Source organism: Protobothrops mucrosquamatus, unplaced genomic scaffold, assembly GCF_001527695.2.
Source record: "Protobothrops mucrosquamatus isolate PMUCROS unplaced genomic scaffold, P.Mucros_1.0 scaffold2354, whole genome shotgun sequence".
In the NCBI taxonomy this organism is placed as follows: domain Eukaryota; kingdom Metazoa; phylum Chordata; class Lepidosauria; order Squamata; family Viperidae; genus Protobothrops; species Protobothrops mucrosquamatus.
Window position 1 is genome coordinate 59,302 of NW_015388432.1, and position 27,916 is coordinate 87,217.

A 27,916-nucleotide genomic window follows, 5' to 3' on the forward strand; every position below is an offset into this window, starting at 1 on the left:
TCAGACGCGGGTTTGCTGCACCCACGGCGGAAAGCTGCCTCTCCTGCAAGAGAGCGAGAAGGGGAGAGCGCCCCCTTATTTATGACGGTTAGGGGGCCCAGGCGCTCGCAAAGCATATCCCCCCCCGCGTGGCTTACTCCCCTCCCCCCCCTGCAGGCTCCCTTAGGGCAGGGGTAGGCAACCTCGGGGCTTTGATGACGCGTGGACTTCAACTCCCAGAATTCCTGAGCCAGCGCAGCTGGCTCAGGAATTCTGGGAGTTGAAGTCCACGCGTCATCAAAGCCCCGAGGTTGCCTACCCCTGCCCTAAGGGATCCACGGCTAAAGATCCCCCCCTCCCTCTGAGCAGGAGGGTCCGACTTTCTCCTTCAGGACCCCCACCCGGACTCAGTGGCCCTTCCCTAATGGAGGGAGAGACTAGCCTGGGGGGGGGGGCTGTGGATGGAGAGGCCTCCCCCCAAGGAAGAGAGATTCTCTCCTCTCTTCCTCCTCCCAGAATCTAGCCAGCTCCCCCCCCCAGGAGCTGAGCTGAAATTAGGGTCCCTGTGGCACCCCAACCTTCTGGCAGTTGGGGCTTCCCCCCCCCCGTGAAGGACTGGAGGAAGAGGGACCCCAACTGTGTGCCCTTTGGGGGAGGGGCTCAACCAAGACTTGGCATAGAGATCTGTCGCAGCAAGGTTTGGGGAGGGGGGTCCAGCCAGGCATCCCAGAGCCCTCCAAGGGAGACCTCCCCCCCTCCTCGCTCCCCAGTTCACCGGGGGCACCAGGCAGCCTCCCCTCCCCTCACACACACTAACCTCTCCGGGTCCACGGGCTGCGGGCCCCCTGTACTCAGGCCCCTTTCCAAGGAGGGGGTTCCTCCTGTGCCCCTCCTCCATCACCCCCCCCACATACATGCACAGATAGATATAGGTGAGTGTCCAGATGGCCCATGTGCCTGTGCTTCCCCTGCCACCCCCCCCTCCGAACATGGCATGCTCTTGGCAGACAAGACGAGAGATGGAAAGGAGGGATGGCCGTGATGGAGAGCAGCGGGGAGGGGCATGCTGTGCACGGCAACAGAGGACCCCTGACTCAGTACAACCTCTGAACACCCTCTACCCCCCAGCAGGGAATGTGGGGCTGGTGGGGGAGGGAGGAAGGGGGCCCCCATTCCAGCCGAGGGGGGGCCGGGGAAGCAGTGCCTGCAGGACCCACCTGGTCTGCTACACATGGATGGCGGGGTCCCCTGGTCCCTCAAGTGACAAAACCGGGGCCACACAGAGTTACCTGGTAAACAGCTAGGATGAAACGGAGAAAACACAGGGGATCAGGAGGGCCCAGGGGGGGGGCGCAGCACTGCAGGAAAGGGAGGCCGTCGGGGGGGCTGCTGCTGTGGGACCCCTTGCCAGACCCACGGAGACCCACACTCCACCCACAGGCACCCAATGCGCTTCTCAGGGAGGCGGCCACAACCCCTTCCTCTGGGACTGGGGAGCCCCCTCCTCTGCCCAGCCACGGGGGCCTTGTCGGCCCATGTTCACCCAGGGGCCCGGATGGCGTTCTGTCCAGGGGGCAAGTGGAAAGAGGGGAGCTGCCCTGACCCCCCCCTTCCATCTGGGCCAGACCCAGGGCGACTTCTCCCCCTTTGCTGCTGTCTCCAGGTTCCCCCTCCGCTCCTTCCCTCCCTCCCCCCACCCATCCTCTCTGCACAGGGTGACCCACGGCCCTCTCGGGAGGGCAGAGGTGGGCACTGGACAGGGTGGGGACCTCCAATCCCACCGCTAGAGGGGCCCTGTTCCCCACCCCGCCAGCCCCACGGACAGGACGGGCAGCCACATCCAGGGGAGCAAGCGAGGGGGGGAGGGGAAGAAACGAGGACGGGGGGTGGCGGATGGTCGATGGAGACATGGGAAAGGACAATGACATTGTAATTTCCACCTGAGCGTCGAGCAGCCGCTTCCGCGGTTCGGAGGTGTCGAGGGCGCCCGAGTGATCCCTGCGCAGTTCCTCCTCCACTAGCATCAGCCTGCAGGGACAAGCTTCACTGGAGTCAATCCGGGCCCCCCCACCCGGCAGGCAGGCGGCGGGAGCCGGGGCCGCCAGCAGCTGCGGGAACGGGGGCTCCCAAAATCGGTGGGGCCCCAGAGACCACAGCCGGGGCCCCACCGGTGAGGAGCGCCCCTTCCCACACACCCCGGCAGCTCCGGGAGCCTTCCCCCACAGACACACAGGAGGAGGAGGAGGAGGAGGAGGAGGAGGAGGAGGAGGAGGAAGGCAATGGGAGTCACCGCCCCGCTCCTTGGCTCAGGGGCTCCCCCAGACGTTCCCGGGCCCCCGTGGCAGCCCCACCCTGCAGCTCACCTGCCGATGATGCTCTTGATCTGGGTGTCCTTCTCCACCTGCTGCTGGCGGAGGCGCTTCTCGCTCTGCTCCAGGCGCTGCTGGTACTGCTGCAGGATCTTGCTGGTCTGCTCCTCCTGGCTCATCAGGCGCCTCTCGTACTCCTCCAGCTTCCGGTTGGACATGTGCAGGCGCTCCTTCAGCGAGTGGATCTCCTCCTCGTACTCCTTCACCTGCAATGGGGGGAGGGGAGGGAGGAGCCTTAGGCAGGGGATCCCACTGTGCCCCACAGCGGGCAGCCTTGCCCCTCCCCAGTCCAAGGGCGCCCCGCGGAGGGAGGCTCACGCGGTCCAGCCGACTCTCGTCCATGGACTTGGAGTACTCCTTCAGCTTAAACTCCTCCCGCTCGATGTGGGAGCTCTCTATGTCCGCCGAGAGGTGGGGCATGTTGGAGACCCAGGCCACAGTCCGCTCCGAGGCCGGCAGGATGGGGTTCAGCGTGGAGGGCGTGTGCGAGGGCTGGCAGGACAGGAGGGATGGATGGAGTCAGTCCACACTCACCCCCGAGGCTTCTGAATGGCCACGTGCCAAAAAGCCCCATCCGCCTTGCCGGGGGGCCCAACCCCAGGACATGAGAGGGGGCCCCCCATTTCCCCCTTGTTTTTCCAGCTCCCTCCCCCTCCCCCAACGCGCTATTCAGATTCCCTCCTTCCGTTCTCGGGAACCGCAGCCAGGCAAAATGTTCGACACTCCAAGAGAATTAGACCGTCAGTCGTCATCCTCACCATTATCAGTGACAAGATCACTTTGGATCAGGGATCCCCACCACCGCAGTTCCCTCTCTTCCAGTGGGCCCCCAGACCCCAAGCCCTGCTCAGATTTCCTTTTCCGGAGGATCTGGGGGGGTGCTCTTGGTAAGCCCACAGTTGCCAAAGAGGGTCCCCGTTTTCCCAGACTGCCTAAGGCAGTGGTGGCGAACCTATGGCACAGGTGCCAGAGGTGGCACTCAGAGCCCTCTCTGTGGGCACGTGCGCCGTTGCCCCAGGCCCGCCTCCCCCCCACGGCCCTTCCTTACCAGCAGCCCCCCTTCAGAGGAGAGTTGCCCCCAAGTGCAGCCTGCACAGAGCAGCGCAGCCAAGGACATGGCAGCCGGGCAGCGGGGACAAGACTCCGCCCTTGCACCCCATCGTGCGCAGTTGATGCTGTGGGGCATGGGTGGACAGTGTGGCCACCATGACACTGCTGGGCCGCCTGGGCAATGTGTGGCAGGCCATGGAGGCGGTGAATGGCCCTGCAGGTGGGTGGGACGGGGCAGAGGGTGGGCCCGGGTTTTGGGCACTAGGTCTCTAAAAGGTTCGCCATCACTGGCCTAAGGCCACTGCCTTGTTCTTGAGCAGGGGAACGTGGGGGGGGGGCTCAGGGGACCACCATCCTCCAACCTAGATCGTCTGCTCAAGGAGATCTCAAAGTAAGCCCCTCTCCTTTAAACATTTATTTATTTATTTATTAAATTTATATACCGCCCTATCTCCCTTGCGGGACTCAGGGCGGTGAACAGGTGATACTAAAAACAACGATAATAAATAAATAGTTTGTTTTAAAATCGAATTAAATAACAGGCCTGTTCTAAAAACACACCCGTAAAAAAACCCCCCACTGAAACATAATCAAACTACGCCAGGCCGGCCGCACGGAATAGATGGGCCTTCAGGGCTCGGCGAAAAAGGCGCAGGTCCGCAACTGTACGTAGGTCGGGGGGGGGGAGGTCATTCCAGAGGGCAGGAGCCACAGAGAAGGCTCTCCCCCTGGGGGTCACCAGCCGGCATTGTCTGGCCGACGGCACTTCCACAAGAAGCCAATTGGTGTCCCCTCACCCCATTTTGAAGACAGTATAATCTCTCGCCCATTCCAGATTCCAAAACGCCATCTCTGTGGTGCCAGAGGATCTCAAAAGTTGAGAAAATTACGTGTTGTTTTTTTTTCCTTTCCTCCAGCATTTCTGCTGTGTCAGGGATTTGACTGAACGATTGATTTCCGTAGCCACCCATCTCATCCAAGACAAAACCCCAGAGGCTTTCAAGTCCCTGCTTGAAAAGGCCCAGGGAGGGGGGGGCTCTGCTGCCCAGCCTGAACTCAGGTGAAAGGGCCCCAGCCCCCCCTCACTGACCCTTCACTGCTCCTGCTCTTTTCCCGGCGCTGATCCAAGGGAGGGTCAGGACTCCTACTGGGCCTCCTGCAGTTCAACTTGTGACCCTTTGTTGACCAGGGACTGTGATAATTTTTGCCTGAATGTCGAGCATTTTGGCCTGAATGTGGGCATCCAATTCAGCCTATGAAAGCATCAACGCTTGCCGTGGGCGTCCATCTCAATCCCTCCTTCTTCCCTCCATCGTTCGCATCCCAGGGGCCCTCAGCTCTTGGGCAGGGCAGGTGTCCTAGCAATAAGCATTTAAGACACACAGACACACACACCGCTTCACAGTCCTTTACAGCCCTCTCAGCGGTTACAGAGTCAGCCTGTGGCCCCCAACAATCTGGGTCCTCATTTTACCGGCCTGATGGAAGGCTGAGTCGTCCCTGAGCCAGTCAGGATCGAACTGCTGGCAGTGGGAAGGCAGATTTTTCCCTGCAATCCTGCATTCTAAACATTGCACCACCAGGGCTTGAGTTTTGTTGGCCAAGCAGGGCTCCCGTAGAATGGGGGGGGGGGAGGAGGAAGAGGAGGAAAGGGGGGAAGAGCAGTAAGAAGGGAGGAGGAGGAGGAGGAGGAGGAAGAGAGATGACAAGTGGCTACTGGCAGAGCTGCTACAATTCAGACCAGGGTCAACTGTAAACATCCGGCCCCAGACTCCTTTTAGGTCTGGCTCTCTGGGGTGAGGGTTGAAGGTCCCCAAGAAGCCGTCAGTCCTGTCCTGTGGGCAATAATGTAGCCCCAGTTTATCCATCTCTGCAGGTTTAGGGTCCTTTGCTGCCCTATGACTCAAGGGGAAAAGACAGCAAGTCCTGCCCTCCCCCTACACACACACACACACACACACACAAGCTTCCCCAGGCCTTCTCCCAGGGTTGCCTCCAGCTGCTGTCCGCATTTCACTCAGGAGCTGCTGGGTGTGGCAGGAACCTCCAGAGCGGGAGAAGCCCCAGGAAAGCTGGAGCTTCACACTAATTAGCGTCCTTGCTTTCTTTTCATGTTCCGGATGCATCGTGAGGGGACGATGTTTGGGCAAATGAGGGAGGGGCACGTCACGCCATGCAGCCTCAGGGAGGGTGTCCAGCCCTGGCAAAGGAAGGACGTTCCCTACTCCTGGTTAAAGGGGAGGGTGAGAAAGAAACTCAAGAAATGGCCACTTGATTTCACTAGGCAGACGGTGCAATGGAGGGTTGCGTTGACCAATTCTGGATTACCCAACTAGCATTGAAGTTTGTAGCCGAAATTCAAGCTGTTCCTGTTGGCTGGTCTTATTGCCAACCGATGCTCCTCTACACAAAGAGCGTCGCCCTCTGGGACAGTCCGGGCCTTCATTCTGGAAGGAGTGGGCTGAAGTTGTGCCTGTCCCAGGACACTGGGCGCTTCACCCTGGCAGGGGTGCCTGTGGTCACAATGGCTCCGGGGATGTTTCCTGGAGATTCCCAGGTCCTCTGAACCAGGATCACCACTCAGTTCGGCAGTGCCAACGCCAGCGGTCGTGGCGATCGCGTGCAGCAAAGGTGGTTCCGTGACTCTGATACACCGACATCGTGGTTAATTCTTAGAGGACGCGCCTCTCCTTCTCCAGGGACATCCTTCTCCATCCACACTCAGCGGAAAGGCAGCTACTCCCATCTTGTCAGGGGTGTGTGCGTGCGTGCGTGCATGCAGACAAAGGCTTTGCAGGATCCAATCTGAGTGGATCACGGGGACAAAGGTTTGTTCTTCCACGTTTTGGGGCTCTTTCCAGAATATGTGCACTAGGCTGTTCTACATGTTGTATTTATATGGGTCCTGGTGATATGTAGCTTTTAGTTGTTAATGAGGGTGCTGATGCCTGACTATTGTCATTGATTGTTGTTTCCTTGTGGTGCTGTTCCCTCAGGGCCTAAGTATCTGAAGTGTAAAGGTTTTACACTTAGGCCAGAAAAAAACCAAGGTATAGCTGCAATTAGGTCAAACCTGGCTCAATAGGAGCAACTGTGAGAGGGATCGTGGAGCCCGAGTGGACAATGACTTAAATATGAGCCAGCAGTGTGCAGCAATAGCCACAAAAGCAAATGCAATCGTAGGCTGCATTAATAGCGGCACAGAATCAAGATCATGTGAAGTGCTGATACCACTTTATAATGCCTTTTGGTAAGACCACACTATAAAAAAGAAATGTTGACACTCTGGAAAAAGCGCAGAGAAGAGCAACAAAGATGATTAGGGGCCTGGAGGCTAAAACATATGAAGAACGGTTGCAGGAATTGGGTATGGTCTAGTCCAGGGGTAGGCAACCTTGGCTCTTTTATGACTCGTGGACTTCAACTCCCAGAATTCTGAGAGTTGAAGTCCATAAGTCATAAAAGAGCCAAGGTTGCCTACCCTTGGTCTAGTCTAATGAAGAGAAGGACGAGGGGTGATATGATAGCAGTCTTCCAATATCTGAATGGCCGCCACAAAGAAGAGAGGGTCAACTTATTTTCCAAACCACCTGAAGGCAGAACAAGAAAAATGGATGGAAACTAATCAAGGAGAGAAGCAACCTGGAACTGAGAAATTTCCTGATTGGGAGAACAAAAAATCGGATGAGCGAGCTTCCCTTCAGAAGTTGTGGGGCTCCATCTCTGGAGGCTTTTAAGGACAACCTCTTGTCTGGAGTGGTCTACGGTCTCCTGCTTGAACAGGAGGTTGGACTAGAAGACCTCCAACGTCCCTTCCAGCTCTGTTATTCTGTTAAATCAGCACACCTGTTGACTGACGTGGAGCCCATTTCCCAGGCTTCAATCATTTCTCTGGCTATTTTTGTCTCTGCTTAGCCAACAATCGTAGTAGCTGCCAAATTGAATGCCCATCCTGGTTCACTGCAGTGTGAGGCGATCAATGAGTTGGGGTCTTTTTCCAGAGCCCCTCCCAGAGGCTGTAAGAAACAGGAGACTCCTCTGGCTGACCCAAACAGTGGGGTATCTCGTGGGAGTGCATAAGAACCAGATGCCGATCCTGTTGCCAAACGCTGAATTAGACCTTTGGAAGACCTGATCCCTCTCTTCCAGGCCCATTTCATTCCTTCTCCACACCTGAACACTTTTGCTGCTGCTTCTGCATCTTCGAAGGCTGGGACGACATACCAGATGAAGGACACACTCTCACTGCCCAAAAAGGCAGAAGTCAGAAATAGGGAGCCACTCTCTGTCCTGACACACTTTGAGGGACATGGGGTAAATGTTGCCATGGGAACCGCAACCTGGGACCTGTGGGGAGCCGAGAGCGAGGGGCACAACCCTCCCGCTCTATCTGGACTCCTGGACAGGAGAGGGTCACAGGATCACAGAAGGGGCCTCAGAGGACATCCAAGCCAGCCCCCCACATGTTGCAAGACCCACCACACCCTCTCCAGTCTTCAGTAGTTTGGGGGGGCAGGGAGAGGGCTCCGATTGCTGCCTTTGAGGAAAAGAGGCCTTCAAGCACATCGGAGTGGGGTGCCGCAAGAAGATGCAGAGGAGGCCACTTGAAAGTGGGGGTCTGTATCCTTAAGATACCGATGACACCATGGCATCAATGCCTGCAGGCCGTCAGGGTCCCAATGAGACTCACCCTTGGATGGAGGGGCTATGGGTTCAAGGACCTGTGGGCTCTCGGCCCATCTCCACCTTCGCCCTAGAGCAGGGATGGGCAACCTTGGCTCTTTTATGACTCGTGGACTTCAACTCCCAGAATTCCTGAGCCAGCCATGCATACATGGCTGGCTCAGGAATTCTGGGAGTTGAAGTCCACGAGTCATAAAAGAACCAAGGTTGCCTACCCCTGCCCTAGAGGGGAGGGCAATCTTGGGCTGCTTTTGGACTCTCAACTCCTGCCCACTCGGGAATCATCTCTGGAGCAAAAGGCACCACCCATGCACCCTTGTCATCAGAGGACTGGGCTACCACAATGCACTCTAGGTGGGGCCGCCCCTCAAGACCACCTGGAACTTGGTCCAGCCTGCAGTACAGCCGCCTGTACGTTCACCAGAACCACCAGGGACTCTCGCAACGCCCCCGTGTTGCGGAAGCTGCATCCGTGGCCCGTTTTACCCCCACGGTCGTTCTATTCCTTGGACGTCCTGGACTTGACGCATGCTTCAAGATCAGCTGCTCCAAAGGGAACCTGCTTGCGGAGGCTGCCCGCTGCCAGGCCCTGCCCCACAACAGTGGCAACTCTGCAGACGCTTCACACACATACACGCACACACCACACCGATTGCCCTCCCAGCAGAGAGAAGAGCGACACCTTCACCCCCAGGAAGCCCTCCCAGTTTGGGGGGATGAGAAGAGGAGGCTTTCCAAGCTGAGCTGGTCCAGGCTCTTTGACATTAAGATGCAAGAACTTCTAGTGAAACCAGACATTCAACAGCCTCTCACTTGCCAAAGTGAGGACTTCAAGAAAAGGCCTAGGTGTGACGTCTCCCTTCCTCTCTTTATGAAGGACAGAGCGAAATCCCAAACGGGGAGGAGGTGAATAAATGGGTCCCCTTCTTCTATATAATTCAAGGCTGATCCGGGCAAGCCCTGAGCCCAACCTTGGAAGGAAACCAGGAGCAGAGGCCCACCCATTCAGGTGTGCTCTGTGAGTCCTCGGAGCAGCGGCGGCTGTGGTACCTGGGAGTTGGGTCCCAGCCAGTAGCCTCGCTTCCCTGAACAAGGAGGGGAGCTGTGGGGTGGACCCGCTGACTTCCCTGGAAGGCCTCTGGGAGGGAGACCTGCCCTCCCTGGGGTCTAAGAGGTCTCCTGGTTCCTAGAGGGTCCAGGCCCCTTGCTGGGCAAAGTGTTCTTTTAGGCAAATGAGGCAGCTTCTCTCTTACACTGAAAAACACAAGTAAAAGAGCTGAGCTGCCTTGCTTTAAAAAAACACAAAAAAACCTCCGTGTTTCAGTCAAATCAGGAAAAGAAACAAGAGCTGCCAAATTGCAGGTTTCCCAGCTGATCACAAAATGCGTTTTGAAACCTTCCCTAAATCTCGGCGCTCGGAAAGATGTGCCTGGCATTAGTGCGGTTATTTGGGCTCCGGCCGCGGCTGGCAGCTGCCCGGGTCACTCACCTGCTTGGTGATGGATGGCTTGAGGGCAGAAGGCGCCTCCTTGGTGACCGACTGCTGGCGGGCATGGGTGGGGGCATAGGTGGCCTCGGGCTGCAGCAGGTTCCCACTGGAGGGCCGAGGCTTCTGAGCCGCCGAGACCGTCAGCTGCTGGGACTTGCCCCGCTGCAGGGGGGGCTGCGGCTGGGGGGCGGGGGCCGAGCGCTGGGGCTGGGGGCCGATGGTGATCTGGGGCGGGGAGAGCATGTTCTGGAGGTTCTCCTGCAGGGACAGCTGGCGCTTAGTGAACTCCGAGCCCTGGCGCGTGAACTCGTCGCTGTAGCTGTGGCTGTGGATGATGTGCTTGCTGGCCGAGAGGTCCTCGCTCTTGCTGTAGCCGTGGAAGGGGGCGAAGGTGTCGGCGGGGTTGCCCTCTGCTGGCCGGTGCGGGTGGGGGGCGTGGAGCGGGCCGCCAGCCGGCCCGTCAGATGCCATGTGAAAGAGGGGGTTCTGGAAGGAGAGGGGGATGCGGAGCTGCTGGGCGGAGGAGGGGCCGCCCCCGTCGGCGGTGACGCCCATCTGGCTCAGCCGCAGGCCGGCCGCGATGCTGGAGCCGCTGCCCTGGGAGAGCCGGCTGGGCCGCAGACCCAGGCCAGCGGTGATGGAGGCCTGGCTGCTGTTAAGCATGTCGCCCACGCTGTGCAGGTTGGAGACACTGTTCATGCGGCTGTCCTGCAGGTCCAGCATGGAGACGCTCTTGTTGACGCTCAGCACTTTCTGGTCCGGCTCGGTGATGTCCGAGCTGCTGGTGCAGTAGGCGGGGGAGGAGCGGGCCAGGGGTGGCCGCGGCACGAAGAACATGTCTTTCGAGCCCTTCTCCTTGGTCGGGGAAGGCAAGCGCGTCATGTCGATGGAGCTGCGGAGGAAGGCAGCACGGGGAACTGACGAGGGCAGGAGGGAACCGAGTCTGCAAAGGGGTGGGGTGGCAGGGCAACCCCACAGGGCTCTCGGCCTCCTCCGCAAGCGTGCGCAAGGCCCCTGACCTGGGAGACCAGTTGAGGAACAGGGGGCGGTGGGGCCAGGCTGGCAAAGGGGCCCCGACCATTTGCGAGGGCAGAGGGACTGGGCCCCATGCCCAGAGAGAAGGAAACTTCTACACAGGATCCCAGCCTCCCACAGCCTCACCCCACAGTCCTTACCTGTTCATGGCTCGCATCATGTAGGGCTGCATGTCAATCGAGCTGTGGGGAGAAATCCAGAGTCAGCCCAAGGGGGAAGCCCTTCAGGGGCGTGTTTATACCCTGAATCTCCCGTAGGCGACCTGGGGAAGTTTCCCTCTACGGCCTCTTGGCGTTATTTATAAGGAAACCCAGCAGAGGCCCAGAGCAGAGCCCACCTCGGGTGGGACCTGCAGCTGGATGCCCACCCGTTTCCTGTCCTCCAATGCCCCTCCCCCTGCCCTGTCCCAGCCTGACCTGTTGAGGTCGCGCATCATGTACGAGGACTGCACTTCGGCCGAGGGTCCGCGGAGGATGACCGGCTTGGGCTGGAGCCGCTCGCCCTGGTGGCTGGGCTGCCGCTGGATGTGGGGGTTCCTGAGAGCGAGGCTGATTTCGTTCAGCAGACGGGGCAGCGGGCCCAGCTTGATCAGGGCTTCCTACGCAGGGAGGGAGCCGCAGACGGGCACTCAACACCACCACTGGCAAGCAGACGAGTGCAGCCCCCCTCCTCTGCCCTACATCCCCACCCCATCCATCCCCGCCCCACCCGCTCCTGGCAGGCACCTTGCTGAGCTGGGGCAGGACCTCCCAGAGCAGAGCGTGCAGCGTGGAGAGCTCCCGGCCGAGGTCGATGTAGCCCTCGAAGCTGGTGCTGTTGGTGAGGGTGTCCAGGTTGGAGATCTCGTACAGGAACTGCTGCATGCTGGCCCACTCCAGCTCCAGGAACTCGTTCATGAAGGCCATGTACTCCTCCTTGCTGCCAAACCTGCCACAAGCGCCACGTTTTCCATCACTTGCAGTGTCACTCGAGTGGGGCCCTTCCGATCGCCAACCCTGCCCGCCCGTGAGTGCCCAGCACACCCTCAAACACCAAGCCGTGTACTGGCCGTCACTTTGTGCAATGCCAGCCTGTCTCCCCCTCCAGCCCCTCGGGGGGGAGGGGAGAGCCTGGATTTGCCACCAAGGTAGAGGTCAGCAAGCAGCACACCGAGAAAGAAGGGGTATACTGAAAGAAATACGTGCCCCAAACTGCATATGTGGGGGACTTGTATGGACTGAACCCCTCCCGTTCCACCCTCTCCACCTTGTGGGACGCAGGCAGAGACCACTCCACCTCCGGCCTGAGCGATAAGTGTCCCCTGAGGTCATCCATTCCACCTCTGTTCCCACCGTTTGCTTCCCCTGCCCGAGTCCTCCTTCTTCCAGGAAGTGTTTACACCTTCAGGTGCGGTCCACCTCCCTGTGACCTTGATCCATTCCCATCCCCAGGACGGAGAGCAGACCAGCCTTGCCTACATCGCCCTGGCAGGCATTTCAAGAGGGGAGCCAGGTCCCCCCGCTAGGTCCCCCTTCTCTGCCTCCATTGGTTCCCTCCCTCGCACCTGCCTTTCAGAGGGACCTGGCTGCCTTCTGGGCCTCGACAGATACCTCCCCCCCCTCAGGGCTGGGGCCTCAAAAACTGGAGCCAGAGACAGAGGGAGCCTGGCCACACCGCAGAGAGGGGCTCTTCCCCAGAGCTCTGGCCTGGAGCTTTGAACTGGACATATGGTGGAAAACTCACCCCCACCACCCTGAACGCATCTAGCCCAGCCGGAGGGTACCTCCCCCCGCACCCACTGCCTCCTGGCCTCCTCCACACTCACTTGGAGAAGTTGGCCAGGTTCTGGATGACCTTGGCGATGAGCGTGAGGGTACGGGACGTCTGCTCGTCTGGGTACTCCTGCAGGAGGCCGAAGAGGCTGGGGGACATGACAGCCGGACACAGGAAGCGCAGGAAGAGGGAGGCGCTGATCAGCCGGTCGGCGATGTCTTCCCGGCCCCTCTCGGCACAGCGCAGCCGCCACGATGCAAAGACCTCCTTCAGCTCCCGGGGGAACACGCTGGGGGGAGGGGGCAGGGGAGGGCAGGATCACTGCCTATCCCCCCACACACACAGGGCTGCCTCACAGCCCCCAGGTTGCCCTCCCCAAATGACCTTCGATTTCTCTCCCCACATCCAGACCTTCTGGGAAAGGGGCAGGTGGGGGTGAGGCGCCAGCCCTGCACTGACCAGTGGGAGTTGACCACTTTGCACAGAGCCAGTTCGCAGCACATGCGGAGGTTGGCTTGGTGGTCCGCCAAGGTGGAGGCCGAGCACTTCATGGGGTCCACCTCGCAGTTCTCCTCGGACTCGTACAAAGCTCGGATGAACTCACCTGGGGAGGGGGGCAGAGCAGACAGATGATGGGACCAGCAGGCCCCCCTACCCTCAAGCACCCAGTGGCTCAGCCCCACACAAAGTGCCAGTTAAGTAGGGAGGAGCCCCTCCAGAACAGGAGTGGAGCCAGGAAAAAGAAAAAAACCTAACCCAAATTCCTGTGATCGCACCTCCCTCGCCACACCAAGGGTTGTGAAAAGCTGGGGCCTCTCCCCGTGTGCCCCTCCCTCCTCCGGTGCGCCTACCAATGGCATCCTTGAGGTATTTTTGTCCAATCAGCTTGAGATACTCCTCTATGGCTTTGGTGGCCAGGGTGTTCTCCCGAAAAATGAGGTGTTCGCGGTCCATGAAACGGTCCACTTCCGTCATGGCCATGTCGGACAGGAAGTCCTGCCAGGAAGGGGGCAGGAGAGAAGCTGCAGGAGCTGTGCTGCTGCTGCCCTCCCAGGGCTCTGGGCCCCTTCCTCTGGGGCCCCACTCGCCTCCCCCTTCCCTCCCACAGCGTACCTTGGCCTTGCCGGTGCTCTGGAGGATGTGCACCAGGGCGCAGGCCACCTCCTCCTTGCTCTTGACGCTCAGGACGGGCTCCAGCACAGCGCACAGCATGCGGTAGTTGTTGGTGACGTACTCGGCGAACTCCTTGTAGAGCTCCATGGGCAGGATGCTCATGGCCTGGAAGCGGCTTTTGACCCGGACGGCCGGGCAGCCGGCCTTGCTCTTGCTGGCGCTGGGCTGGCTGAGCGGGTACCACTGCTCGGCGAAGTGGCGCCCGGTGACGCTGGCGATGGGGATGCTGACCATGCCCACGTAGTTGCTCTTGTCCTTCTTGCGCTTCTTGTCCGTGTCCTTGTAGAGGTGCAGCCGGATGGTGCGCACGGCCGGCAGGTTGTTGAACTCGAAGTGCTCCCCCCAGAAGACGTTGTCCGTGCGTATCTTGCTGGTGGTGCGCGCGTAGAGCATATCGTCCAGGCACAGCTCACAGTAGTAGCGCTTTTTGGGGGGCAGGTCCCGTGCCTCGATGATCCAGAGCTTCAGCACATTGTCCACACGGCGGCTGTTGTCCTGTGCAAAGAGGAGGAGGAGGATGACGAGCCTGGAAGGGGTGCTCCAAAATCAGGGGGCCCAACCTTGGCCACTTTAAGACTTGTGGACTTCAACTCCCAGAAATCCCCAGCCAGCACAGCATGTACATGGATCAGCACAGCTGGCTGGGGAATTCTGGGATCTGAAGTCCACAAGTCTTAAAAGTGGCCAAGGTTGGAGACCCCTATTCTAACCAGGTAACAGAGAGGGGCAGGGGGGTTCTCCCTCCCTCAGGAGCCCCTCCCTCTCTTCCCATGCCCACGGGATTTTTGATACACACAAGATGTCTGGACACCTCCTCCAGCCCAGCAGAGCCCCCATCCCAGCATTCTCAGCTCCGCCAAGCCAAGGCCCCCCTCAGTCTGGCTTCAGCCTGCTGTGCACACCTAACTACACACATTCCACACACACACACGGTGCAGGACTGGGGCCCTCTGCCCAGAGAGGCGAGCTCTCCGTGGTGCACCAGGAAGCATCACCCCAGGAAGCGCCTATCATTTCCCCCAGCTTTTTAACTGACAGACGGATATAGCCATTTTAGCTCCTATTAATTTTTATTCCTCTGCTTTGGGTTTATAACCATGTGGGAGGGATCCTATATCCTCCATCTCATAAGCAGCGGGGAGAATATCCACCATGGGGTGGCCTAAAAATAGTACGGAGGAGGAACACGGCAGGAGGCTGGAGAGAAAGAGGCCCAGAAGTGGCTTCACCCCAAGGGCTGGAAGAATCTCGGGACAGGGAGCCTTAGAGGCCATCTAATCCACTCTCTTGCCCACCACTATCAGAGTTCCGTTTTCTTCTGAAACACCTCCAGACAAACAATCTGTGCTGTTCAGGACCAACTCCTGCCGTGAGGAATCTTCTTCCTTGTAAATTAAATGCAGAGCTGCCCGCCTGTTTTGGGGGACAGACAGACACACACACACACACACATACACGCCACCTTGTCTTCTATCGGCAGCTCTTCAGCTACTCAGAGGTGGCTGTTGTGTCTGCCCTCTTCTCTTCCAGACGGGCCTGCTAAAGGTTTCCCGGCTTCCTGCTGGCTGTTTTTGGGACAACGTCCCGTTTGCCCGGGTAAACCGAACTCCACATTCTGGGTGTGGCCTAACCCACGCGAAGGGAGAGCAGCAATTACATCTTTTGGTCTTGACATTTTGACCCCCGTTGTCCAGGGTGATTCTCCGTCCTCCAGGTCACGGTTGTCCCGAAGGTCCTTTCCCAAAAGGCAGGTGGACTTTCCTGGGTTTCTTGACTTCTGCCGATGCAGCCAAGGACGGCCTTGGCTTTGTCTACAGCTGCATCACACTCTTGGCTCGTGCCCCGCTTGCGATTTTCCCACGTTCTTTCTGCAGGCGGCTCTGCCTGGCACGCCACCCTGTCTTGCACTCCTGTTCTTGATTTTTCATTTGTCCCTGTTGAAATTCCTCTAGCAAGTTGCTGCCCCTCGTTCCAGCTTGTCACAATCCTCCTGAATTTTGATATTCCTCTACAGCACGGGTGTCAAGCTTGCCACGTCACGTGACGTGTCGTGACGTATCGCGACTTTTTTTTGCATTGCTGGAAATTGCTGGGGTGGACGCAGCCTCCGTATGATGCAACCGGCCTGCGGGGCTGGCAGTTTGACACCCCTGCTCTACAGTGCGTGCGTGTGTGTGATTCTGCCTAGGTCTCCGTGACTCTCTACAACTTCAGCAACCACATTTTCCAACGACCCATCCTAGCTTATAAAATCATTGACCGGCACAGAGCGCAGAAGAGAGACGGTGGGGCAGCACTCAACGTTTCTCTGCTCTCCCCAGCTTATCCAGAAACCCCAGGGGTCCTTTCTTGGGTGCAAGGGTTCAACCAGCCCCAGCTCCACCTAGTGGTAACATCCAGCCCAGATTTTCTCATCTTCTCCACAAGGACCTCCTGGAAGCTTCAGATGTTTTGCTGAAGTCAAGAAGGTCCTTCATCCACATTCCCCTTGTGGACCGGTCAAGAGAGTTTTATTCTTGATCAAAGCAGCTGGCTCCCTACAAGACGTGCTTTCTTCTCTGAACGATGATTACGTGCTATCAAGTCTGTGTGAACTCTTGGCACCACATACACCATCCCCAAGGGGGGGGTCAATCAATCAATCAGAATAGAGCTGGAAGGGACCTTGGAGGTCTTCTAGTCCAACCCCCTGCTCAAGCAGGAGACCCTATACCACTTCAGACAAATGGCTGTCCAGTTTCTTCTTAAAAACCTCCAGTGATGAAGCACCCACTTAAGCACCCTCCTTAATTCCAGGTTGCTTCTCTCCTTGATTAGTTTCCATCCATTGTTTCTCGTCCTGCCTTCTGGTGCTTTGGAAAATAAACTGAGACACCTCCCCCCCTCTTCTTTGTAGCAGCCTCTCAGACAGTTCTTCAGATGTACCGATGGTGCAACCGTTATCAACAAAGCAAGAGTCCGTTCCCCTCACTGCTGCTCCTCTGTTTCTCTTCCATGAGCTCATAAACCGACTGCTGGACGGTCTGTTTCAAGGCATCGCTCAGTGTTGACCTCAAAGGGGACGTCGTTCAACCTGCAGCGGCAGCACATCGCAAGACCAGCAGACTCCCTTCCTAGAGGTGCGGTTCCCGTCAGCTGAGGATTCCCAAGAGAAGGGTCCCCAGAGATGATTCAGGACAGCCTAACTGGCAGATTAACGGAGCAGGGACTCCGTGGGTAGCCTGCTCACCTGCGGGGATGACTCCACACAGGCTGGCAGCACCACTTCCCAGAGCAGACCCAACACCTGATGTTTCCTGTCCCTGATTTGGCAAAATATCCGGGTTTTCTGAGTACACTGCTAGCTGAGTTGCATGGCTACTGTTAGTCACCACAGGAGATGAGGTAACATGTATTCCCACACAAGCCAAGATCTGAGGGAAATAAACCCGTCAGTCCAACTTCTAACCGTTAGGAGGATAACAAACATCTTGACCAGCAGAGGGCAGCACGGCTTTCTCCATAATACATCTGGCCAGTATTTTCCCCGTTGTTGGCTTAGTGGACGGAGGGATCGCTGCGGAAGTAGTTTATCTTGATTTCCAGCAAACAGAATCTACAGAACTAGTGGCAGACTTATCACTGAGAAAGTCCCCTTCCTTCTTTTCCCGAGAAACTGTCGCTGAACGGAGCACAGAAGCCGAGACGGAAGGACAGACACCTTAGATGGACCCTGCCATATATGGTCTGCGCAGGCGGGGGGGGATCTCTTACTGGTTTCAGCCCCAGCCTGGGAAACATTTTGCAAAACACCAGAAAGGGCTGCAGGGTGGGAGAAGATCCACATCCTTCGGCCGGGTACAAGGAGGATATTGTAGTTATTGTCAGGACGCATATGGCCTCCTTCTCTCTGGGCCTCTGAGGAGGGGCAAAATGCCCACCCGCCCCCGTCCCATGTCCACTAAGGCCCACGCTCAAAACTCCTGCATCTGAGGCTTGCAGTGCCCCCCGTCCTTCTTCCTTGGGGCTGCTGGGGGAACGGGAGCAGGGCCTCCCCCTCCTTCAGCAGAGTCAACCTCCCGGGTTGCCCAGCCCAGCCATCACCATGGGGGGGGAGGGAAGGCCCCCCCCACTAGTTCAGCTTGGACACAGAGCCCTTCTGCCAATCAACGCCAGCCACCAATTTCATGGGTCATAGCTAAGGTCTTGGAGTGCAGCGACCGGCGGATACTTCTCCGTGATCCTTCAAGAAGCCGATCTGGAGTTTTTCTGAAGATTCAGCCTTGGCCCTTCTGAAACGGCCTGCAGGGAGAGGCGAGTGAATTCGCACTGGCTCCCCCCTCACTCTGGACAGCCCAGAAAGGGCTGCTGGACCTGGGTGCCAACACAGCTGCCTCCGGCCTCGGCCGTGTTTTTGGATCGGAGCCAAAGGCTTCCCGTGACCCTAATCCACTTTCCGTGTCCCGTGCTCTGGAGAGGGTCCCGGGCCTTCTCCGTGGCCTTTCGGGAAATGGGGAGAGGGGGATGCCCCCCACTCCTCTTTCCAGGGCTGTGCTTTGTCGGCTCCTTCAGTCTCCTCCCTTCACAAGGCCGGCCAGGTTGCTCTGCGGCCTCTTCCCGGGGGGGTCTCTTCTGCCTGCCGAGGGACCTTGCTGGCCTTACCTTCAAGGGGGGGGGTCTCTGAAGGGCTGCAGAGGGTGGTGGGAGCTCGACTGGGTGGGCTGGAGTGGGGCGGGGATCGGGGCTGGAGCCCTTCAGACCAGGAGCTCCAAAGGGGCCGGGGAGTCCCTCCCCACAGCCTGGACCCCAGCCCCGCACACAAAGCCAGCCGTTTTGGACAGGGGGAGGGGCGTTGGGCTAGGAGAGCACAGCTGGTGAGAACTTCTCCTGGCTGTGGAAGTTCTATTTAGCTGGTGGGAGAGACTTGGAAAGTTGGAGGTCACCCGAGGGGCCACAGCTGGCCCCACGACCATGGCCACCACAAGGAGCCTCCACAGGGAGGGGGAAGGAACCCCTTTCAGTGGGTTTGGGGGAACTTTCAGGAGGAGCCCAGAAGGGTCTGAACCCCCAAAGCCCAAATTCACACCCAAAAACTCCTGGGCTGGCTCAACTTGGTGGCGGGGGGGGGGGCTGTTTTCACCCTCAATAGGCAAAAGATGAAAACCGAGATGCCCCCCCTCAGGTTTCCTAAGGGAGCCGGCCCCTCCCATTTCAGGGTCCCCAAAAGTGGCCCCGGGATCCCTGGGGGAGTGAAAAGCCAAGAGGGCCCTTCCCAAGAGCCAGGCTGCCTCGGCAGGGCCACGGAGGAAAGACCCAGGCGCCAGATGGGGGAGCACCCCAAACCTCAAGGGGACGGGGGGCGGGGGAGGGGCTCCTACCTTGTTGGGCTTGACCGCCCTCTGCAGGTTCTCGATCCACTTGTCCCGCTCGGCGGCCGAGCGGCAGGCGAAGCACTTGGTGCCCGAAGACGTGGTCACCTGGGAGAGAAAAGGGAGGGGGGCAGGAGTGAGCTGCCCTCTGCACGTGCCCAAGAGCGCCGTCTCCCCCCCCTGCCCAGAGGCCCCGGGCGCCGGCCCCCCACCTCGAAGCAGAACTCCTGGCCCAGGATGCTGCTGTGGACCGGCTTGATCAGGGAGTCCTCGTCCAGGTTCAGCTCCAGGGCTTCGGCCGCGCTGCTGGGGCTCAGCAGGGACTCGTGCGAGTGCGACTCCTTGAAACTCTGCATCAGGCGAGCCCTGCGCGGGAGGGGGGAGAGCACATAGTCAGCGGGGAGGGTTGCGGCCGGTGGGGGGTGTCAGAAGCCGGGGAGGGGGAAGCAGAAGAGCCCTCGTTTGGGGCAGGGAGGGGGTACCTGGCATCTGCCCTCCAAAGGGGCATCTCTGCAGCTGCAGGATATCCGGGAGTCGACCCCGGCAGAGGGGGAGGCCGGCGGGGGAGGGCACCGGGCAGGAGGGTCCTCTGGATGACGGGGAAGGGGCTCTGGGCCCCCCAGGGGGTCCGCAGAGGGCCAGGGGTCGGGTCTGCCCTCCTCACGGCCAGCCAAGCTCCGGAGCCCCCTTCCCAGAGGGAGCCGGCAGAGTCCGTGTGCGGCTGCTCACCCCCCCCTCCCTTCCCCGTGGCATTTCTGCTCGGAGCTGCCGCCCCCAGCGGGATATATTTAGCCCAGCAGCGTAAGTGGAAGCAGCCCCTGCGTGTCGGGGCTGCCGTCAGCCGGTGGGGGGGGAGGCAGGCAGGCGCTAAAAATACCCAGGGCACCCAGGACGGGACTTGGGGGGGGACAGGCAGTGGGGGGTCCGAGGGGAGCCAGGAGGGCCACAGGGCACCCTGGGCTCAGAGGGAGGGTCCGGCTGGCCCCTGAGACCCCCTCCCCTCCGCCCCCCCTCCCTGAGCAGAGGGGAGGGGCCGCCGGGGCCCACCTGTCGTGGTCGGCGCTCCGGAAGCGCGGCAGCATCTGGCGGAAACTGCTGGTGCGGTCCAGTTTGGGCTGACTCTTGGTGCGCTTGATGGAGCTCTTCAGGCGGCGGCTGAGAAAACCCTGTTGCTGCGGGCAGGCGGGGGAGGGGGGGAGGGAGGGAGGAGAGGGGGGCGGTCAGGGGGCCTGTGGGTCACCCCCTCCACCCCTCCCCAGGCGCTGTGGGGTCCTGGGAGGGAGGCCAAGGGGGTCCCCGAGGGGCAGCGACCACCAGTCCTCCCCCTCCCTCTGAAAAGGCGCCTGGCTCAGCCCCGGCAGGAATGGCCCGTTTCCACCGAAAGGCTCGGCCACGTGGCCCTCGGTGGGCTCGGCCTCTTTTCCAGCAGAAACATACACACACCCCTCCAGGAAAGACCTTGGCTGGATCAGGCCCAGCACCCGGAGATTCCCACAGACTCCCTGGTTGGGGGAGCGGCTGAAAGGCCGAAAGAGGCCCAACTGGCCCCCTCGGCCGGGGCCTGGTCGGGAGAGCCCCCTAGCCACAAAGGACCCTCCAGAAATGACCGCCGTTCAGTGGCCGTCCTCCACGCATCCCACCTTGGTCCCGGGAAGCTGATCTGAAGCCAGCCCATCTTCCCCCAGAACCTGCCTTTCTTTCCTTGTGGCCTCCTTTCCCTGCTCGGCCGCCTCGCAGACCGACGGAAAGTTTGCCGACTTTTGCCCAGCAGCCACGCCGGCTTCCCAGGATCCAAGATGCCCCCCCCCACACCCCCAGGGCAGGCCTAACTGCTTTTTCTTAGGACGGGGCAGGAGGGGGGAGGCAGCCCCCCAGCCCAGGGCTGCCAGGATGACCCTCCCCCCGAAACACCAGATTCCCTGGGAGGGGGGGGAGAGACACGGCAGTCGACATGTCACCATCTTCCTGCCCGGTCTCTGCTCCTTTCCCACAGTGGAGCCCCTCCACACACACACACACGTGGGAGCATCTGGCAGGCAGCTTCTGGACCCTCTGCCCCCCACCCAGCCCCACTGGTGGCCAGTTCCTTCCTCCAAAGCCGGGGCTGGGTCCAGCACGGCGAGCAAATGGGGGCAGGAAGGGGGCAGAGGCCAGGCCGGCAGCCCCATGGGGGGCGTCACTGCTTGCCCTGCTCGAGTCCCCTCCCTCCAGGGCAGGGGTAGGCCACCTTGGCTCTTTTAGGACTCGTGGACTTCAACTCCCAGAATTCCTGAGCCAGCTGTGCTGGCTCAGGAATTCTGGGAGTTGAAGTCCACGAGTCCTAAAAGAGCCAAGGTGGCCTACCCCTGCCCCAGAAGGTTATGGGGCAGTGAGGCAGACTGCTTAGCACCTGGGGCACTTCCGCTTGCTTTCGCAGGCCCCTCCCAGCGCAAGGGGCTGGACTAGATGGCCTCTTAACGGAAGGTACCTTGTGGCTCAGCCAGCCCTTCCCCTGATCCCTGCCCCTACTGAAGAAAAAGGGAGGGGGAGGCTCAGGGAGAGGGCAGACGAGGCCTGTGGGGGGAGGGGGGCTGTCACTCACCGAGGAACGGAAGGGAGGGGCCGGAGGGGCATCCATGTTGATGCTGTACTGCTTCCCCCCAGGGACGCTCTTCCTCCGGGAGCGGCTGGCGTGGTACTCTGCAGGGGGGGGAGAGAGGGGCAGCGTCCACCTCCTGGGCACCCCCACCGAAGGGCTTCCAGGGGGGGGGAGAGCAAAGACCCAGGAGTGCGTGCGAGAGCAGGACCCCTCTCCCAGCCCTCCCCAGCTCCTCCAGCCTGCCCCCTCCACTCCGCCACCCCCAGGATGAGGGACTGCCACAGGGGCACCCCAGTTCCTCCCAGCCCACTTGGGGAGGCACCCCCACCCAGCCAGGTCCCCCTCCTGCCCGGAGGAGGGGGCCAGCCGGGCCCTCAGCCACCCCAAGGCAGGGAATAGTAGTCCTACACACGGCCGGCCCTCTGGGCCCCAGCTAGAACCCCCTTTCCTTTCCCCCCCGAGTCCTCCCTGCTTGACCCCAAGCACCCCCGGGGCCACCAATCAAAGGGTCCCAGCCCGGGCTCACCCCAAGAGTAAGGAAAGTCCCAGTGGGCTTAAGTGGGGACCTGGGTCTCCTTTGGGGGATCCCCGAATTGGCGACCAGGAATCGCAGGCACCGTCAGCCAAGAATCGGGGGCCACCAAATCCCTCTCCCCCCCCACCGTGAAGCAGGCTCTGGATGGGCAGGTTGACTCGGAGGGAGCCCCACCCCGTCCTTCACGCGAACTTATTCTTCCGTATCGTGGAACAATCCCCTCCGTGTGGAACCCCCATCATGCACCACCTGTAATGAACGGTCTGCCTCGCGATCCATAAATAGAGCGATATTTCCTACTTGCTCACCGAGAACGCGATTATGTGTGTGTTTTCTAACACTTCTAACCAAGAAATAAATTTATTTTTTTTCAGTTTGAAGGCCTCCCAGGCTCCAAAGCAGCTCACAAGCAGCTCCCCCCCGCCCCTGCCCCCCCAACAGCCGGGGACCCCCTTCCTGGAAGCCCGGATGAGGAGCTGCTGAAGGGGTGTCTGAACGCGCCCGGGGAGAGGACGTGGGAGTGGGGGGTCCACAGGGGCAGCTGGCCAAGAAGCCCAGAGGCTGCTGCTGCTGCTCTGGGGGTGGGGAGAGGGGATGCCATGGGTCACGCAGGCCCAGTGGTGGGATTCAAAGAGGTGAACAACCGGTTCTCTGTGCGGATGCCGCTTCCGGAAGTCCGTTCTGGGCCCGGGCAACAAAAAAATAGCTACCGGTTCTGCCCAAGTGGTGTGAACCAGCTGAATCCCACCACTGAGCAGGCAAGCAACCGCCCCCCCCAGGCTGAGAGGGAGGACCCCAACCCCATTGGAGGTTCTCTTCCCTTCCTCCCAGGGCTATTCAGCCAGGGATGGGGGGAGTCAAGGAGGGCCACGGGGGGGGGGCAGATATTCACCTCCCATTCTCATCAACACTGCTTGGTCAGACCAAACCTCCCCGCAGGGCCACGGGGGCTCTTCTCAGGGGGGGGTGGAACACCACCCATTGAAAGCCCACATGCCCTTCATCCCTGGGGACCCCCCTCGCCTTCCACAACCATCCCCACGCAGCCCCCTGCCAGGAAGAACAGAGGTGCAAAAACAGCGGCCCCGTCCAGACCCCGCCGGGCCTCAGGAAGGGAGAGGGGACCAGGCAGCCCATGTGGCAGAGCTGCCCCCCCCAAGGGGGCTGGCAGGATGCCGCCTGCCGTCCTGCAGAGGGCACAGTCACCGCAAACCCCCTTGCCTGGTCCTTTAGCCCCCATGTGCAGCAGGGCCCCCCCTGTGGCCCTTGAGCAGCACCAGCTGCCAGGATCTGTAGAGAGGACCCCCCCCCGGGCTCTCTGGCACCAGGCACAGCCACCCACCGGCTCTGCCACCATCTGTCTTGCCCGCCTGCCTGCCGCTCCGCCACGCCAGCCCTGCGAGCCGCTGCCTCCGCCCTGTGCCCTCCTGCTCCCCCCAGGCCAGAGCAGCCCCCTCCCTCCCGTGTGAGGGGAAGGAGAGGGAGCGAATCCCCCCCCACCAGAGCCCCTCTCTGCTGCCCCCTCTTAGGGCAGGGCCTTATTCTGGAAGGGGGGGAGGCCTTTTGCCCACCAGTCCCCGGGAGACCCGGTCAGCTGGAAAGAGCCCCCCCCCAGGAGAGCCAGGAAACGATGGGGCTGGATGAGACCCCTGGCCCGCCTGCTTCTCCTCCTGGTGGCCGACCACCTGCACAGCTAAGACGCTCGCTCGCTCTCTCACACACACAAACCCACACAAGCACACACACAAACACACCAGCCTCCTGAACTGCAGCAACGGGAGGGGGGCTCAGCCGGGTCCCCCCACCACACGCGGGACCGAGTCTGCCCCAAAGCGCAGACCCCCCCCCTACCCCGACCCTTTCGCCAAACGCCGCTGCTGCACCCGGACGACCCCCGCCTGGCCCCCCCGGCGCCACGTGACTGCCCGGGCCCGATCCGGCCGCTAAGACCACCCCCGGGTTCACCCACGTGCCAACACACCGACGGACGCAGCTGCCGAGCCAGCCGAACTCCTCGACGTGGGAACGCGGGCAGGAGGCGGTCGCGCGCTCGCACATCAGCGGCAGCGGCGCTCAGCCAGACTCTCCCCGGGCCGGAGCCCCGGAGCCCATCGTCCCCTGCAGGACAGGGGGGGCAGCACCGGGGTCGGGGAGGGGATCGAAGCGGCCGCGGAAGGCAGGGACCCCCAGCGAGGCCGCCCTGGCCCGGGAGCTCAGCGGTGGCTCCGCCGGAGGGCAGATCGCGGGCGGCGGCGGCGGCGGACGGGGCAGCCGGCCGGGAAGGGCAGGGAGCTCGGGGTCCGGGAGAGCCGCGCAGGCCTCCGCCGCCGCCAACGACCCCGCGCCCGGCCGGGCCTGGCAGCGGCGTCCCCGGAAGCGGCGCCCCCCAGGGAAGGCAGGCGCCCCGGGCCGGCAGCGGCCTCCAGCTCCGCGCGCGCGCCCGAGCATCACGCCCGCGACACCCCCGCACTCNGCCCCCGGTCTACCTGCGGGCGGGGCGCGGGCGGGGCGGCGGCGGCGGCGGCATCTCCTGGCGCAGCAGAGCCCGAGGGCGGCGCGGGGGCAGGCGGGGAGCGGCGGGGGGGCCCCGGGGGGCGGAGCTTCCCGGGGAAGCATCCCGGGGCCGCCCCGGAGGAGGCCCTGCTGCTCCGTCCAGGCCGGCCGGCTAAGCGGGGCGCCGGCAGCGGCTCCGTCCACCCTGGCGGGCAGGGACGGCGGCTCTCCTCCCCGGGAATGGCTCCACCCCGCCTGGGCGGCGATGGGGCCGCGGCTGCTGAACCCCGGCCGGGTCAGGCGGGGTCAGCGGCGGGCGGGGGGAGGATCCGGCAGGGGGCGCTGCTGGCCCGCGGCCAAGGAAGGGGAGGGGGCGTCCCTTCGCTCCGGCAGGCAGGCAGGCAGCCTTTGCCTTCCTCTCTTCTTTGGGGTTTCCATGGAAACCTTTTAAGCCAACTTCTCCGGGAGGCCAAATTCTTTTTTTAAACCCCAAATCGGGAGGGGAAGGTGGGGGGGGGAGCCCGGGGCAGGGGGGCCGCCGGGACGGGCTGGGGGGGGGGCGCTCTGCCGGGCAGCCAGCGGGCGGGGGGGGAGGGGCCAGCAAATGGGGAGGGCCGGGGGGCAGCAGGGCCAGGAGGGCAGCAGCCTCAGCAGAGCCCCCCACCCATTCCCCAGCCCCGGAGGGAGGGAGGGAGGGAGGGAGGGAGAGAGAGAGAGAGATGGTCCCTATAGCAACAATTGTCAAGCGCCTGTCAAGGGCCCTTGCTATTATGGGCTGGGACTGGGGGGGTGGGCGTTGCAGGCAACAGCTGAGAAGGAGCTTCTGGCGGAGAGGCCCTCCGGATCCAGGGAGGGGGGGGCCTGTCTGTGCTCGGCCCCCTCCCAAGAGCTGCCCCCCCCCCGGGCCTGGCAGTGCCCTGGCCCAGGCTCCCAGCAGGGAGGGGCCTCTTGTGGCTGTTACGCATCACCCCCCCTGAAGGGTTTCCGTGAGGACACTTGCTAAATGGAGCCCCCCCAAGTAGACCCCTCCCCTCGGCACATGGGAAGGGGGTCACCAACCCCCAGTGTGAGCAGACTGCTGGGAAGGGGGTCCCTCTGCAGCTCTTCCTCTGCTCAGAGTTGGGGGGAGGGAGGGTGCCGGACCCCCACGAGGCCCCCCGCGCCCCCCCCAGTTCCACTCGCGTTGTGGCCCTTTCCCAGCTGACCCCGGCCCCCCTTCTTGCGGGCCCTTTTGGGGCCCACCGACCCGAAGCGGGGATCCTCGGGCGCAGAGAGCTTGCAATTGTGCTTCACGGTTTCAGAGTGGGGGGCGGTCGCCCCTTCCTCAGCAGCCCCCTTGGGGACAGATCCAGGCGCCCCCAGGCCTCTCCCGACCCCTTTGCAATGTGGGGGCTTTGATGGGGAGCCTCAGCCCCCACCTGGCCCTTTGACCCGCTCAAGAGCAGCCCCCCCCCCTTGCTCCCCTCTTTTGCCTTCACAGATCCATCACCCCCCCATGGGCCAAGGCCCCCCACACCAGGCAGGTCGGTCAGCCTGGGCTGAAGGAAGACGGGCCCCCCAGAGGATTGAGGCCCATGGGGCTGGCGTGGGAAGCAGGATTGCCCCCACCCCCTTTGTTTCCCTGTCAATCATTTCTCTCCCACAGTGGTTACCCCAGGATCAGGGGTAGGCAACCTTGGCTCTTTTATGACTCGTGGACTTCAACTCCCAGAATTCCTGAGCCAGAACAGAACAGAACAGAATAGAGCTGGAAGGGACCTTGGAGGTCTTCCAGTCCAGCCCCCTGCTCAAACAGGAGAACCTATACTAGGGATAGGCAACCTTGGCTCTTTTATGACTCGTGGACTTCAACTCCCAGAATTCCTGAGCATAGCATAGCTCAGGAATTCTGGGAGTTAAAGTCCACGAGTCATAAAAGAGCCAAGGTTGCCTACCCCTGCCCTGGGTTCACGAGACGGGGGTGAGGGGCTGAAAGAGGCAGAAGGAGAAGTTGGGGCCCCTCTGGCACCCCAAAGGCCTCCGGGGGTCCCCATCCCCCCTTCCTCTTGGGGCTGGGAAGGGAAGGCAGCTGAAACACGGGGTCGCCCGCAGCCTCACCCCGCCCCTCCCCAGTGGCAATTTCGCTCCAACCCCAGACTGGCAACTTCACCCCATGGAGGGCAGCTGCCCTTCGCTGGGGCTTCTATCATGGGCCTTCATGAAGGGGGTGTCCCCTCCCCAGCACAGGACCCCCTTTGCGAAAGGAGGCCAGTTCTGGGGGCCAAAGGGGGTCCTGGCCATAAAGATCTGGCGGGGGCAACTTTCCCATAACCTCCAGGACTGCCTCTTCAATGGTGGGAAAGTCTCTCACTCACACTCAAACACAAATTCAACTGACCCCCCCCCCAGCCAACCTCACTGTTTCCATCAAACCCACCCTAAGATCCCCCAGGGCCCCCCCCTCCTACCGTGCTCAGCGTGGGGCCGGCCTTCCACGGGGACGCTGACCGTCCGGCGCAGAAGCTTGTTCCGCCCGGCCTCCCTCTGGCGTTCTCGAAGGAGCAGAGGGTGAATCTTGAGGGGTGGGGGGAGAAAAGAGCAGCCCGGATCAGGGGGGGAGGAGAGTAGAGAAAGAGCACCCCCCCACACACACCCCCAGAGCCCTCTCTTCTCCGACCTCCCCCCTCGCCGCAACCCCCCCAACGCATGGTCGGCCCGTGCAACCACGGAATAAATCTCCCTGGCCTGGGTTTGCAGACCAAGTCCGATCGTGGTTTACGAGCACAATCCCGGTGGCCGCAAGACGGCTGAGCCAGACCCGGCGTAAGGGCCTGGCGTAATGTGGGAACTCGGCCCGAGGGGTCTCCCAGGGCAGAGCCCCCCCCCCCGGTCCCTTGGAAAGAAATGCCTCAGCTACTTAACCTACTTCTAGCTGGATGCGGGAAGCCGCAAACCATGATTCCCCAGCCGCCTTGCCCCCCCCATGCGGGAACCTGCTTAGCCCCTCCTGAGAATCCCCTCCTTCAATCCAGTCTTTCTGGAGCCCAGGGGGACCAGTACTTGACCCCCCCCTTGAACCCAGGAATATAGGGCGCTTCCAGGGAGAGGCCCCAGATTGGGGGGCTCAGGCCGCAGAAGGCCAGTGGGCCAAAACAATGGGGGGTGGGGCACGCGGGGGTCTCCCTGGCTGTTCCTCCTCCTCGTCTTCCTGGACTGGGGGCTTCAGCTGGATCCCAGCCCTGTGGGTGGCCCCAGTATGGGGTGTCGCTCGGCCCACCCCAGCCCCTCCCCGCTTGCTCTGCGTCCCCCGTGGGGGTAGGGTGGGGGGGCTGGAGGGAGAACCCCACCCCGTGCCCCGCTGCTCACCTCCTCCTCGTCCAGCATCAGGAGCTGGTTCCCAGAGATGATGCAGAAGCGGGGGGCGTTCCAGGGACGGTCGTAAGGAGAGTGGAC

General features: G+C 61.4%; 1 protein-coding gene across 1 annotated transcript; it reads right to left on the minus strand.

The window, feature by feature from the left end:
- SYNGAP1 (synaptic Ras GTPase activating protein 1) lies at positions 1 to 27,916 on the minus strand. Its single transcript, XM_029285853.1, has 17 exons — positions 27,830 to 27,916; positions 26,932 to 27,037; positions 21,460 to 21,557; positions 19,926 to 20,050; positions 19,091 to 19,244; positions 18,888 to 18,986; positions 13,471 to 14,025; positions 13,209 to 13,353; positions 12,817 to 12,961; positions 12,410 to 12,646; positions 11,331 to 11,532; positions 11,022 to 11,203; positions 9,571 to 10,462; positions 2,667 to 2,840; positions 2,343 to 2,548; positions 1,906 to 2,007; positions 1 to 43 (listed from the first exon to the last, which is right to left on the minus strand). Exons 1-17 carry the CDS (start codon positions 27,845 to 27,847, stop codon positions 1 to 3), a joined length of 3,483 nt encoding a protein of 1,160 aa, XP_029141686.1. The 5' UTR covers positions 27,848 to 27,916.

Coding starts and splice junctions, on each gene's coding strand:
- SYNGAP1 (XM_029285853.1), bottom strand. Junction 20,051..21,459: donor CCCCTCCCTTCCGTTCCTCG/GTGAGTGACAGC, acceptor GCCTGCCCGCAG/CAACAGGGTTTTCTCAGCCG. Junction 12,647..12,816: donor AAAGTGGTCAACTCCCACTG/GTCAGTGCAGGG, acceptor CCCTCCCCCCAG/CGTGTTCCCCCGGGAGCTGA.